We start from the raw sequence: 15515 nt of genomic DNA, 5'->3' as shown, positions 1-15515 counted from the left end.
CGTAGTAAACTGTTATGACACCATACTTACTTGCATGCTCTGTGCCATTGTACATTGTTTTCATTTGTGTTCTTAAATGCATTACTTGGTATTTTATTTTAACACTCTAAAAATCTGCTTTTATGGTCACTGAACCATGATTTTCAACATCCTTGCAAATGGCAACAAAGACATGATGAGTGTTATCTGTTATCTTGGAATTTCTCTGGCTTTAAGTGATGTGTTGTTACTGGCCACAGAGCGGGCAAGGAACAGAATAAGAGAAGGTAGTGTGCTTGGAGACCACCAACGGCCACTGAACTTCCTCCTCTGTGTTTGTGAAACTGCTGATCGATAAGTTCAAGGCACCGACTTTCCTTCCTCTCCTCTTTTTGTTGTCAAGTTGATTCTTTATTCATTAAGTTGTTACAACTGTCTAAAGACATGCATTTGTGTTTTTATTTTATGGCATAAAGTGGTGTTATTTTTAGCTCAAAGTGGTGTTGTTTTTCACCTGAAAGTAGTGTTATTTTTCCCAATTATTTTTCACATTTACATTAATTTTTACCTGAAATATTTTAATCTTTTCAAAATACCAATATATGTGTGTAATTTATACAGCATTACAGCTTATTGCTTATAGCAGTCGTAAAAAGTAAGGCAACACTCAGCAAAATTATATCTAAATCCTACTAATATTATAAACACGGAAGTTTGTAAGTATGGATGGATGGATGTTTGTTACTCTTTCACGTAAGAACTACTGAATGGATTTGAATGAAATTTGGCCTACAGCTAGCTTATAACCTGGATTAATAATAGACACCATATTAATACGAAATTCCATCCCTAAGGGAGTGAAAAAGTGATAATTTCATTTTATAACAGAAAAAATCATAGGTCATACATAGTCATTCAAATAGTGAGTGAGTGTCATTTCTCTATGTCTGACACACGATCATACACATAGTAAGGTCTGGCCAATTAATATTTTTCTCCTTGGTGAGACCAGTCCGCTTAGTGGAGCTCGCAGCGGCTAGCAAAATAAAGGCGCTATTAACAGTTTTGTTCTTAACTTCGTCAATAGATAGAGTTGCCTTGAATTTTAAACGCACCATCGTTTGATGCGTTTGTCATGTCTTTAATTTTCGTTTGTTTGTGCCGTATGCATTCCTATACCATTCATCCGATTGTGATGAAATTTTGGTGATTTGTTGTGCGCATGCTCATGAAGGTTACTCAGATGGTATAACTATTTTTCAATAGTTGGAGCACGAATCGTGTCAAAAAATGTTTTTATTTCATTTTATATAGCGGCACTTTGTCTGTTTTTGTTGTATAAGTGTGCACGCATGACACAATTTATTTAAATATAAAAGAGAGACAGATATATATATATATATATATATATATATATATATATATATATATATACACACACACACACACACACCAATCCCTCACTTAGCACGACTAATTCGTTCCTAAAAATGTTCGTGTTAATCGAAATCGCGTATTCTGAAGCATTAGTCCCCATAAATATAAGGCTAAATTATTTAATGTGTTCCAAGATGTGTAGGGAAGTAATCTTTACATAATATAAATGCGTAGAATAATACTTGAAAATGCATATGTCATATCATTTATCTTTTTAAGCCTACCACCGAATACGTTAGATAAAGAAAACATGGCACAGTGTAACGGGAGATAAGTGGTAACATATTTACCGTCAGTCAGCAGGTTGGCTTGCCCGCCCAGGCGTGACCTTCAACACGCGCGCGCGTCTGTCTGCCTGCTGTTGCAAGCAGCTGGATCCTTTGTTATTACGTTTAAAACTTAACAAAATTAAAACACTTTTATGAAATTAAGAACCGGTTTTATATAACTTTAAAACACACAGCCATATGTAAACATTTAATTTGTAATGCACACCTCTTATAAAAGCGGCTATGTAAACAAATCAGTTAACAGATAAACAGATTTAGATTTTCCCTAGAGCACAAACATAACATTAAAATACGGGTTCACTCCCTATTTAACGCGGTTGTCGGGGGACATAACTTTTACCCGCGTTGTTGCATAACCGCGATGTTTCGATGTGACCAAGGTCAAAAGGCATAAAACACCGCCTGTGTTCTAATAGGTCGGCAAGCACGCACAGTATAGACGGCCCGCCTTTGTGCGGACTTTGCATCCGCAGTTTCCACTAAACACGGGTGAAAAAATAAAAATAATAAATTTTAAAGATAAATATTAAATGTTGAATTGTTTTTATTTTTCCGCGTGCCGCGCACAGTTTGTCGCACGGCCTACGAGCGCGCCAAACGCCGCCAAACACACGTGCGGCACACAAGCTGCTGCCAGTCTCGTGGTGTCATCCACAGTATCTGCTTCGTCAGTGTCCGTAAAAAAGTAAGTGCAGTGTGTGCGGTTACACACGATTCTGTGGTCAAAGTCTTCTAAAAAGAAAGGCCGTAGTGATACTTCAAACCGAATATGAATCGCAAAGTACCGAGTTTGATTGACAAAATAAAAATTCTAGATTTACTTACAGATAGCTTGTCTTTTGTAGAAGCAGGCCGCAGATACAGGAAAAAAACGATTCTAGCATTCGTACAATAAAAAATAAAGAATCGTCTATCGTGTCAAGTGGTTAAACTTTATTATCCATGCTTACAGTAAATTATAAATGGTCACATGTGGGAAACAAAAATTGCGCCAATTTAATTTTAGCGCAATCAGTGACGCCGTATTAAAAACCGTGTTAAACTTTGTCTTTACTTATTTCACCAAACGCTGTGTCGAGTTGCTGAGTGTGTGTGGCTCGGATCGGCAAGTGTTATATTCCCCAGCCTCTGTTTAAAGGTCGGGAGACCGCTACACACAAACATTTCCGGGACTTGTTTACTACCTCACGGCAAAAGTGGTACAGTATGGTTCACGTAAATATTGGACCACTGGGAATTCCTGGGCAAAGATTAAAAATACGCTAGCCGATTTACTTTACTATTTAATGTTAAAACATTATACCAAAGTAAAAAGATGAACTTGTATAATACAATGAATTACCCAATAATATTACTTCTGTAGGTTTAAGTTGTAACAAAACATTTATATACAGATGTCCAGTAAAGTACCAATTAAGATTCTGGAGTGGAATTTTAAACACCGGACTACCTGATTTTGCCTTGTACGCAGCGACGCTGCTCAGTCAAGTGACTCATGCTCTGCCTGTGTGCTGCGTGAACACATTCCCTCCCCCACTCCCCCTGGTGTTTCTGCCCGCTCTAATCTCTACCTCTCTCCATGTTCTCGGCTAGCCTCTCCCTACCCAGCGCTTGCCGACAACCAAGCCTATCCAACATCAATCCCCAGCCGAGTCACGCTGGATAATGTCGCTGGATGGTGGGCTTTATCAGGTCCCCTGTCCGATGCTTCATTTGTGAGATAAAGCGACGTTAAGAACTAGTGTTTCAGAAAATATCACTGGGCTGGATTGGACCATAATTTGAAAACCCTACAAGATAGAGGAATAATGTACGGAGATATCTTGTTTAGAATTTTACTGCGGACATTTTCTACGCCTAGGCTTTTTTCTGCCCGATGCTTAGTTTGTTAGTTACAACGCAAAATTATCCTAATCGGCTGTCAACCATTTATTCCATTATTATCATTCATTTCTGACTGGGGGACATGGTTTGACCCGCGATATACCCGATTCTGCGATCAATCGGGGCGCGATATACCGGGAGTTTACTGTATGTACAATATGTACATATACAAAACATAAAAGTTAGTTAAATATTTTCTGGGGTGAAATTAACACTATCATCTTGCTTTTTTTTAAAAAACGTGTCCAATTTCATCTGCTTTGGTTTCTGTACGGTACAGCCTGGTCTGCAGCCGGGCATCAACGGTAGGGCCTGGTCTGCGGCCGGGCATCAACAGTACGGCCCGGTGTTTGTTTATCTGCGTGCGCATCTCTTTCCCCTCGCATTCCAAACCACTCTTCCCCCCTCGAATTCCATACCTGACGTCGCGTCGTTTCCGAGATTTTTTTTAGCCTGTGGCGATTTCGTGCTAACTGAAATTTACAGACGTGCTATTCGAGACTAGGGCAGTAAAATTTACATCGTGCTAACTGAATTTGCATTAAGTGAAGACGTGCTATGCGAGGGATTGGGGTGTGTGTGTGTGTGTATATATATATATATATATATATATATATATATATATATATATATATATATATATATAGTGAGATAGAGACGGAGAGATAAGTTGAGATAGAGCGAGGTATAGAGAATGAAATGGGTTAGATAAAGAGATATACCTAAAGATGTATAGAGCTATATAGACTTATATATAGAAGATATAGAGATAGTGGGAAGTATATATCTTTATATATATATTTCTTGTGTGCGTGTGTATGTCACTGAACTCCTCCTAGACGGCTGGACCGATTTTGATGAAATTTTGTGTGTGAGTTCACGGGGATTCGAGGATGGTTTAGATTCACAATTGGATATTTTATCTCGATTCTGAGTTAAGAAAAACTAAAAAAAAACACGCTTTAAAAGCAAAAATTGCAACGCATTATTAGAAGCCATTAAGTTTTGCTATTGTAAGGAACTAAGTAGAGAGTAAGAAAAAAATAAAGATCCTGACAGTTTATAGCGTCGCCATATTTGTTTCAATTTTCAATACCCTTTTTGTATATTACAATTTAAATTGCAGGAAAAAAATCATGTTTCATAGCCACACAAATAGTGAGGATGGTTTAGATTCACAATTAGATATTTTATCTCTATTCTGAGTTAAGAAAAACTAAAAAAAACACGCTTTAAAAGCAAAAATTGCAACGCATTATTAGAAGCCATTAAGTTTTGCTATTGTAAGGAACTAAGTAGAGAGTAAGAAAAAAATAAAGATCCTGACAGTTTATAGCGTCGCCATATTTGTTTCAATTTTCAATACCCTTTTTGTATATTACAATTTAAATTGCAGAAAAAAAATCATGTTTCATAGCCACACAAATAGTGAGGATGGTTTAGATTCACAATTAGATATTTTATCTCGATTCTGAGTTAATAAAAACTAAAAAAAACACGCTTTAAAAGCAAAAATTGCAACGCATTATTAGAAGCCATTAAGTTTTGCTATTGTAAGGAACTAAGTAGAGAGTAAGAAAAAAATAAATATCCTGACAGTTTATAGCGTCGCCATATTTGTTTCAATTTTTAATACCCTTTTTGTATATTACAATTTAAATTGCAGGAAAAAAATCATGTTTCATAGCCACACAAATAGTGAGGATGGTTTAGATTCACAATTAGATATTTTATCTCGATTCTGAGTTAATAAAAACTAAAAAAAACACGCTTTAAAAGCAAAAATTGCAACGCATTATTAGAAGCCATTAAGTTTTGCTATTGTAAGGAACTAAGTAGAGAGTAAGAAAAAAATAAAGATCCTGACAGTTTATAGTGTCGCCATATTTGTTTCAATTTTCAATACCCTTTTTGTATATTACAATTTAAATTGCAGAAATAAATCATGTTTCATAGCCACACAAATAGTGAGGATGGTTTAGATTCACAATTGGATATTTTATCTCGATTCTGAGTTAAGAAAAACTAAAAATACACGCTTTAAAAGCAAAAAAACTAAGCATTGTTGATAATTAGCCTCCATGGCAACAGGCTTTTGCATTGTTGTTGCCTTCTGCGTAACCATGGGAAAGGTTTTTGGTAACGGCAGTGGCGTGCCCAAGAGGAGGGGTATGTATAATGAGAAGATACAAAATGTCCAGCGTAGAAATACTTACCGCCATATCCATATCTCACAAAAAGTACATTTGGGCAGGACAATGTCTGTCGGGTCCGCTAGAAAGATATATAGAGAGATAGAGATATAAATAGAAAGATAGAGAGAGTTATAGAGATATACATAGAGAGATAGAGAATTAGAGAGATAAAGAGAGATGCTTAGTATACGTTTAAAAAATTACAAAAAAAAATTGATTGAGGCATTGCAACGCATGCCGGGCATTATCTAGTGTAGATATAAAGAGATAAATAGAGATAGAGAGATACATAGATGTATATAGATGTAGATAGAGATAAATATATATAGAGAGATGGATAGATGATTTGTATATGTGGAACTACTTCAAACATATTACAAAACAAAACTGAATGAGGCATTGCAATGCAGGCCGAGCATTAGCTAGATAATGTAATCTTTCGAATATTAGTAATCTCTTATTTTTCAGCTTTTTTCTATATTGCTTTATAAAGTCTAAATTACATACAGACCAGGTAAATAACTATAAACTGGCAGAACGTCTGTCGGGATCTGAAAGTGACATAAATTAATTTTCACACTTGACATTCAAATTAAGAAGACAATTACTAACTACACCCTGTGTTCAGCCCGGGCAACACCGGGTATTGCAGCTAGTATACTATAATACAATATAAGAATGCCAAAACTGAACATTTTGCTAAATAATGCAAAATGTTGATGTTGTGATGATTTTATTTAGTAGAAAGCAAAGTTAAGTGCGTGAGAAGTAACGAAGCACTAAAGTTATTTTTAAAGCTTTTAGTATATAATTCAGTTAAAAAAATTATTTATCTTGTTACTCGAGTCTTTGTGTACAAGCCATCTTATTTCAGGGAACCAGCACACAATTAAGACGTGTGTGGGCAAACATTTGCGGCGCTTAGTTTAGGGTAGATCTAACCTCAAAAGAGTGAAAGGTGCTGAAATAAAAATATTTAGCCCCGTAAGTTGGCAGGATCATAAACACTGACTATAAAATAAAACACTGCTTAGTTTAACCACTTATTTTTCCTAATTATTATTTTTTTAAATTTTTTTTGTAATTTCATCCTGCCTGAGGTCTCACTTCTTTTAATGGCTGAGTCATGATCACAGGCTTAATGAACACCAACAGGTAGTTCATCGCAGTAATATTGCATGTGTTTACTTTTATTTAGTAATGCGGGAATAATATGACCTTCAATTTCTGTTACTTATAAATTAGGGATGGGATTTTCGAATCTTGGATTCGTCGAATATACCGAATCCTATGGATTCGAGGATTCGTAGGATTCGAGGTGGGATTCGAGGTGGGTTTTTAAGAGATTTAGGTAGTAATTGAAAATTGTAGTGCTGGGCGAAGTTTGAAAATTTCGAACCGAACCGAACCGAATCCTTACGTTCGGTTCGAAACCTCTTAAAATATATTCGAAAAACCGAACGTTCGTTTAAAAAAAAATTACGTTTTTATAATTTTCTAACCCCCATTTGAGACCATTCACAAAACAGCACAACAAAATTCCATTACTTGTAATATTCCGACTTTTATCGCATAATAGTCGCCTCAACAGTTTCAAGCGCAGACAAAATAATAAAAAAATTATTAATCGTCGCATAACTCTCATAGCATTGTTTCATATAGGCGCGCTTTGTTTTTTGTTTACTTTAGAGAATTTTGTATGCATTTCTCGTACTACGTAATTTAAACTATCGTACAAATGCCAAAGGTATTGTATATTATACCTTTAACTATAGTGCGTGTACGAGAAGTGTTGTAAAATCACCAAAGATTGCGTACCCCATACGTTAAACTAAAGCGCATGTACGAGAACTCTCGTATTTCGGCAAAACTAACGTGATCAAGTTAACACAAGACAAATGCGGTAGGAAATGATTATGTAAATTACGTATTTTAAATTACCTACTGGAATGTAATTATTTTCTTTGGCCTTTTTGGTTATAAGTCAGGTACTGAAAATATTAATTTAATCTTGTGTATTAAAAGTACTGGTCCAGTAAATTTTACAGTACGGTACTAAGTTGACTAGCGTAGTCGCGGCAGCCATCATTATTTCTCGTGTTTTCTTTTTTCTAACGCAAATTTTTATAACCACACTGACTAGGGATGGGAAATATAGTTCTTTGGAAAGAACTAGTTCGTTCGGAACTAGTCACTTCAAAGACTAGTTCTTTAAGAACCGTTCTATTGAACTACATCGGTCGCGGACTGTATCACGGTTTCCAATGTTTTTAAACAAAATATTCCATACATGACACCAACACAATCGTTACAGACTTTTTGTTTTATGGGCATTTCTTTTTCTATAAATAAAAGAGGCACGCAGTAATCCGATGCTTGTAAACAATATCTCCCATTACAAATGAGTGACTATCATATTGTTTTTCTTTCACACACTTCTTACATTTTTGAATGTGTATTAATTTATTTTCTGCAAGTTAAGTGCTTATTTTCACATGTGTACAAAACAAAATAATAGTATAGTGTTTTCTCATCTGTGACAACCTAAGCTGATTTTTTTCGTATTAGGTAAGTTTTATTATGTTTCTTTAAATTTTAGTGTAGTTTTGTAATGTGTGGTCTATGTGTAATTAAAGTTTAATTTCAGATTGTATAGGCTATCTGAAATTTAACGTAATTACACTTATTTACGTGACACGTTTTTTAATGCCAATATGTAATGTAAATTTCTAAAGAATATTAGATAAAAATTAAGAGTTCACGATCGTCAAACGATACATCATTGCGCAAGAAAGAACGAAACGAAAATAATGACCGACAGCCTAACTACACAATTAAATAAACTTACTGTGTGAACTATCTATGTCTTTGAACTAGCTAGTTCAGTGTGTATATGTACTCCCTTTCTCTTCGGTCTTCGTAGTTCAGATCAGTACTTGGAACGTCTCTGCTTGGAACTGACGAAGCGAGACCAAATAAAGAACAAACGTAAGAGAGGGAAGAAAGCAAGAAAGAAAGACGTGGCATATTGGGTGACAGTGGTATAATGGTGGGGGGGGGGGGGGGGTTCTTTCGCGCATGCGCAGTAAGGACCAAACAGAGTAGGAGATGAGAAACACGCAAAGAACGAAAGAACGATTGTTTTTGGTAACAGCGAACTAGTAGAGGTGGGTTGTTACAGAAATTTTCGGTATCTGTTCCAACCTGATACTGATACAGTAATGTACCTAGTTACAAGTATCCGATACTTTTGTATCAGAGCAGTAGCGGTCCCAGGATGAACTAGTTACCTAGGGATCTTTCGCGCATGCGCAGTAAGGACCAAACATAGTAGGAGAAGAGAAACACGCAAAGAACGAAAGAACGATTGTTTTTGGTAACAACGAACTAGTCACCTAGTTCGTTCGTCAGAACAGTTCCAAATGAACTGGTAGTTCGCGAACTACCCATCCCTAACACTGACTAACGTAACGTTTACAATAATATTGTTCTTGAGGTGATTTGCGATGAGCAGGCTTACGTCGTTTAAGTTTTCCAAATGGAGAAAAGATAATGACGACCCAGATGACCCAGAACCACCCCAAAAAATGTCTAAAGTTTCTTCTGACGAGCAGCATTCTTCCAAGAAAACAGCAACTGCAGTCAGCGGGTTTTGTAATGTAGATTGGTAACTTAATTCACATTCGACTTTTTTTTTTAATGTCCTATTAAAAGGTTTTACTTTTTAAAAATGTTAGGTTATGTCTACCACAAAAATATGTTATGTGGCCTTATGCTGAATGTTCGTCATCTTTATAATCTTATATTTTTTTTTAATGAAGGTTAGTGTACACTGAAAAAGGAAGATAGTCTTTTTGAAATTTAGATGGAACTTCTTCATGAATTAAAAGTATATATATACATACCTATAAAGAAATTAAATGCAAAATGATTTTCTCTAAACTGTTTTCTTTCCTTCATTATTTATTGCATAAACTTTACTTATAAAATGTTTTGCAATGTTTTAATAAAGCTAAGCTATATAATGTTTTAATTTTACATATGGCTGGAGAACCTTTCTTTCTCACCATTCAGTTAAAGACTGAAATGTTGGTGGTCGGTTCATTTTAATTCAAAACAATTATTTCTGTATGAGGTTCGATTCAGTTCGGTTCGAAACCAGAGAACTGAGGTTCGCCCAGCTCTAGAAAATTGTATACCTAAACTGTATTATAAAGGTAACGGAAATAGCACAAACATAAGATAAACTACGCTGCATTTTGTCAATTAGCATAACTACTCGATCATTTCCAACCTTCAATAATATAACATTGCAGAAAAAACGTAACTTTTTTTGTCTGTTATACAAACGTATTTTATTGAAAACATAGGAAGGATTAATTTAACAGAGAATTAGACAGATGCAAACTTACGTTTGTGGTTTTTGAGGTTATTGTCTCTATTTTATATCAGGTGTATACACTATGCACTTATTTTACAATTTTATAAATACACATGATTTTTTTTAATAACATGTGAAGTTTAGTGTGGGACTGGGATTCGAGATTCGATGACAAATACTGAGGATTCGAACAAGGATTCGGATTCGACCAAAATGTGGATTCGTCCCATCCCTATTATAAATATACTGTATCAGAAATCTTAAACACGTAAACAAACATCATGAACATGAAGCAGAAATCGGGGGGAGAAACTCTAATTACCAAGACTGAGACCTAGCTTTTGAAGTAATTTTGAGCTCATCCGCTAGATAGTAGCTTTTATAATATAACACTAACATAGCTACCTTGATTGTGAGAAGTAATGCAACAACTGTTATCTGGCAAACAAACCAGTAAAAATTAATTAACTTAATTTGGGTAGCCACATATTTTGTGGCATGGCATAACAGAAATACTGCAGCTCCTACTCATTTGTATAGAACATGATGTTCTATTCCAAAACAGTATTAAGTTATATTTTTGGCACAGCTTAAATTTCTCCAACTAGGCAATTAGTTGTCAAGTAGTTAAATTGTAATTATGGAACTAAAACTCTCACCCAAGTTTTTTTTACTAGTAGTTATGGGCCCATCCAACAGATAGCGTCACATGTCGCGCAAAATATGGTCTCACTTTCCACTATAAGAGTCGTACTTCTATAGCTCCCTCCTTGTTCTGTGGCAGGAATAAATTATCCATTGAATAACAGGTACAGAAGAAGCAATTCGTAGTCAAATGGTTGCTGGGCAAATAAAATACTGCATAAAGAACTCAAAATATTGAACCACCCATTGATTGTGTAGCTTTCAGCATCTGCATTCACATAGTTAAATATTGAAGCATATTATCTTTGGTGATGTGGCCATGTTTTTATACAACAGATGTTACAGAAGATAAAAACCAAACAATACTCACAAAAATAATGTATACAGACATTTTTATTTTTTTTTTATATTTTTCTGACCCAAATAATTTTAATCAGATTAAGTTCATTTTAAACATAAATTTTTCAGTATTCTGAGTATTTAAATGTGAATTCTTAGTATTACATAAAATTTAAAAAGTGAAAAATTCACGTTTTCTCATTAAAAAAGTGTCGAAATGGGCACAAAAATTTTTGCTATCACAAATTTGATAAATGTTTGTTCCTACTAATACCAGTCACGAAAAATTCAGGAAAATGAATATGTGATCGTGGAAGTCCTTTTTGTTTCTCGATTTTTAGTTTACCGGTACTGATGAATATGCTTTGTGAGAGTTTGTGGAAGCCATTCTGATAAAGAATTTTGGTGTATCAAATATTATTGCATGCACTGTGTGTTAAATTTTGATTGATATTTCCTCATTAAATCGGTGAAAAAAAAAAGCCAATCAAACAATCAGCAATCGGCCAGTGAATGCTATTTATTAAACCCTGCTATTTTTCTTTATGTTGGTGTTTTGCTTGGCTTAGCGTGAGGGGTAATAAACAACATGACAGCATACTGCAAGAACATGTTTATAATATGTAGGATACCAGTCAAATTTACTATTCATTTGAAGTCTGGTGAAATATACATCAATATAGTTACTTGTGAATTTTTTTTTATTTTATATGATAAGAAAAAAAATCTGCGTTTTAAGCAATGTTATTAAACAGTTTTTCAATGTGTTTTGTGGGAAACAGTGTTCTGAAAGTAAGTGACAATGTGATGGTGGCGTTGTTTTAAAGAGCTGTAGGTGTGCTCGCCAGTCAGAGGAGAAGAGAAGCTCGGTGGGAGCTTGTGAGTGTTTGCTGTAGGTGGTCTCGCTGGCTCGTGGTGGGTCGGAGGGGCTTCCTGGCGCGTGGCGGTCTGTAACCACGGACTTGCGGGTGCGTGTGTCGGCAGGCCGGACCCGCTGGACAGGTTCCTGAGCGCGGAGGAGCACGCCCGGGTCACGGCGTGCCTGCAGGAGCTGCTGACCTCGGTGTGCGACTGCGCTCACGAGCGGCTGGCGCAGTTGGTGCTGGCCCCGTCGCAGCAGCCGGGCACACACTCCTCGGTGGGCGCTCCCTGCACTCCGACCTCAAACACCAACCAGGAGACATTGCAGAATTTATAAGTGTTTTGGGAAATTTCAGATATTAATTGACAGTCCAGGAAAACCATTCACTTATAATATTTGCCATGTATGGGTCGCACAGTTTATGCTGATTTTTATTTTTAAGAAAATATACTGCTATCTTTATGCAAATTTTTTTTTATTTTGGGGGAAAAAAAATTATAACTGCTGTTTGTCGTTGAATATGTGTGTGAATAAGTTGCCAGTGTGGATCACAAGCTAATTATAAAATAATGTCAGCTGTAATTAAAAATTGTTTATTTAAAATATCTGAGCAGTGCGTGAAAATTACGATAAATTGGTGTCATTGAGCAATGCCTGCCTGGCTGCCGGTTGACCGGCCGGTGCCGGCAAGTTTCGTGACTTGCTGGGCTAGCATTCAGCTGGAGGAGGGGAAAATCTAAAAATAAACCAGCTAGAGTTTGTGTGTATGCATTCTATGAGTGTGTGTGGCATGTGGCAGTGATGACGGTTCTCCCGTCCTTATTGTTTTGAATGTCCGTGAACTGGCACCGTACATAATCTCCACGTGTCTATTTAGCCGGGTTTTAAGAAGCAACTGAGACCCAACATTATTGTTGTTTGCGTGAGATTTCCCAGCTTCCAAATGCAACATTTCATGAGAAGTTACAATTCAAATCATAGCGTGTTTTACTTTCCTCCAGGTCCCCCCAACCCCCTTCTTCCCCCCTCCCAGCGCAGGAACTGACAAGAAAATGTATCTGGCTGCCATTTTTTCTATTTGGGAAGAGGACTGGTTAAAAAAGAATACAATGGCGGGGAAGGGATATACCAGGTATAAAAATTGGTAGCCTTCTCCTTTGCCTTTTTGTTTGTAGCAGGGGTCATAAAGAAGTGGGGGGGGAGAGAGAAGTGGGTGCAAGAGTGCCGTCTCGCTCCCTCCTACGGGAGTAAAGCAGCACAGAAAGTAAAACAAAAATAGCACCAATGGGTAACCCCAGTGCTGTATTTCTGACTCTTGAATAAGCTGAGACTGAGACATGGAACAAAGACTTCACATGTATCTATGGAACTTTACTGTAGACAGATATATAGTGCCACCCATATTCTAGGGTGACTCCTATGTTGAAAATGTTAGATATTTATTACCTAAATCATAGGTAGGACCCTTAGGCAGAGTGATCCTTCTGCGAGTAAATACAGTAAATTGAAAATAAGAATTTGGGATTCAGTGTTAGATTCTTTAGCATAATAAAATTCAACTTCAAAATCATTCCCATTTTATGCCAACAAAATAATTATTTTCGTAGAGTTATTTGTATTAAATACAAAAAAATTGTGATATAAAAACTATTTTAAATTAAAACAGCTGGCTTTTTTTTTTGTCAAGGAACCGTGTAAATCCATGTTTGAGGAAAAGTAAAAAGCATTAACAGCAAATGTGTGTTTATGAGTATAAATTGTGTATAAATGTTAAAACTTAGAAACACAAACCCACAAAATTTTCCATACTTTTCATTTAGAGCATTGTTTTCTCTTAAAATTTCACAATGTGGTTTTATTTTTAAGTAAGTGAAAGGTTTCACCATCACACCCAGGAATACTGAGCATGTAAACAGTGCATGCCTGGGCCTGTAGGTGGATGGCCTTCTTAAAATCTACCTGTGAATAAATACTGGTGATAACTACTTGTAGTATGTTTAGAAATTGCCATTCTCTTTTTGTGTGTTTATAAACAACACCAATCCTAGTGAAAAGAAAAATCAGCATTTAAAATGCACAAAAAAATACCATAGTTAAACAAATATGATACTTGTAAAAGATGTGAGATGATGCCCTTTACTCTGTATTTCCCTTTTCATTCTTGCTCTGCGGCAGAGGGGAGGAAAGAGGAAGATGTGGCAGTGCACTAGCTTGGTCACTCTTCTTGAGAAGGGTTAAATTCTCTAACTCAAATTCCATGCTCACTGGTATTTTCTATTTTGAGTAATCTGTAAGACAAAACAAGTTCCTGAACATTGGTGTAGACTGTAGAGGTACTCCAATACAGGTACTAACAAAATAATCATTAATCTCTATTGGTATTATCATATATTTTAAGAGTTTTCATTAGTGACAGTTATTGATACTGTATAGAAAAAAATTATAACCAAAATCATTAACTTTTTTTTAACTTAAAAAAGTGTAGTTAATATCTAATTAATCTGAGTAATTGGCAATTATGTGTACATATTCTGAAAGTAGAAAAGTTACAAAAATGCCTAAAAAATAGGCATAAAATCCCATAAAAATGAACTATGATATTCTATAATATGACATCTCACGATTCTACTAGAAGAGGATGTAGAAGGAAGTAAGAATCTATTATACAGCCAAGTATGAAGTAGGAGGAAAGAAAAAGGTCAGACATTTAAAATGATAAATTAAGATGGAAGAATGGTGGAAATGGAAGAAGAGGAAAAGGTACTGTGGGGTAATTATTTTGAAAAGCTGCTGAACCCAGACACAAATGAGAAGGAAGAAGAAACAGATGAGCAAGAAATATTTTCAGAGTGGGATGATGAGGATATAACATGGAAAGAATTAGAGGAAGCTCTGAAAAGGATGAAAACTGGCAAAGCTCCAGTGATGGATGAGTTGACTGTATAAATTATAAGAACAGCAGGAGAAGTAAGAATTCATTGGCTGTAAAGAGTGATGACTGATGAGGTGTATTTGGAAAGAAAAATGCATACCAAAGAACAGGAGTAAAGTGGTAATAGTGCCAGTGTTAAAGAAAGGAGACAGGAAAATATGTGAGAATTATAGGAGGATCACTTGATGTCCCCCTGTGTAAAGTTGTATGAGAAGATCTTGGACAGAAGTAGGAAGGGCATGGCAGGCAAATGACGTGAGGAGCAGCATGGATTATAGAGAAGGAAGATCTACCATAGATCTGATTTTTGCCATACAACTAATGGAGAAGTGATACAAATTTGGGAAAGATCTAGTAATGATATTCCTGGATGTGAAGAAGGCATACAACACTGTGAAAAGACAGTGTGTTTGGCAGGCCATGGAAGAAGCTGGGATTAAGAAAGAGTTAATAAGTAAAGTGAAGAGTATGTATAAGAGAGCTAGAAGAGGGATGACGAAGTGGTTTAAACAAGCCAACGGAGTGAAGCAGGGTTGTGCATTGTCTCCATTGTTATTTATTATAGTGGTGG

The 15515-nt window shown here is 35.9% G+C and overlaps 1 protein-coding gene across 1 annotated transcript in view; it reads left to right on the top strand.

The window, feature by feature from the left end:
* Positions 1-15515, top strand: part of LOC134531164 (vacuolar protein sorting-associated protein 54) — a 183988-nt gene that overhangs the window by 107380 nt on the left and 61093 nt on the right. Inside the window, exon 14 of the mRNA XM_063366788.1 lies at positions 12135-12288. Within this exon, the coding sequence (XP_063222858.1) occupies positions 12135-12288 (154 nt within the window). The remainder of the gene's footprint in view (positions 1-12134; positions 12289-15515) is intronic.

Source organism: Bacillus rossius, chromosome 3 (genome assembly GCF_032445375.1).
Source record: "Bacillus rossius redtenbacheri isolate Brsri chromosome 3, Brsri_v3, whole genome shotgun sequence".
In the NCBI taxonomy this organism is placed as follows: Eukaryota; Metazoa; Arthropoda; class Insecta; order Phasmatodea; family Bacillidae; genus Bacillus; species Bacillus rossius.
This window is presented reverse-complemented; position numbering and strand designations above follow the sequence as displayed.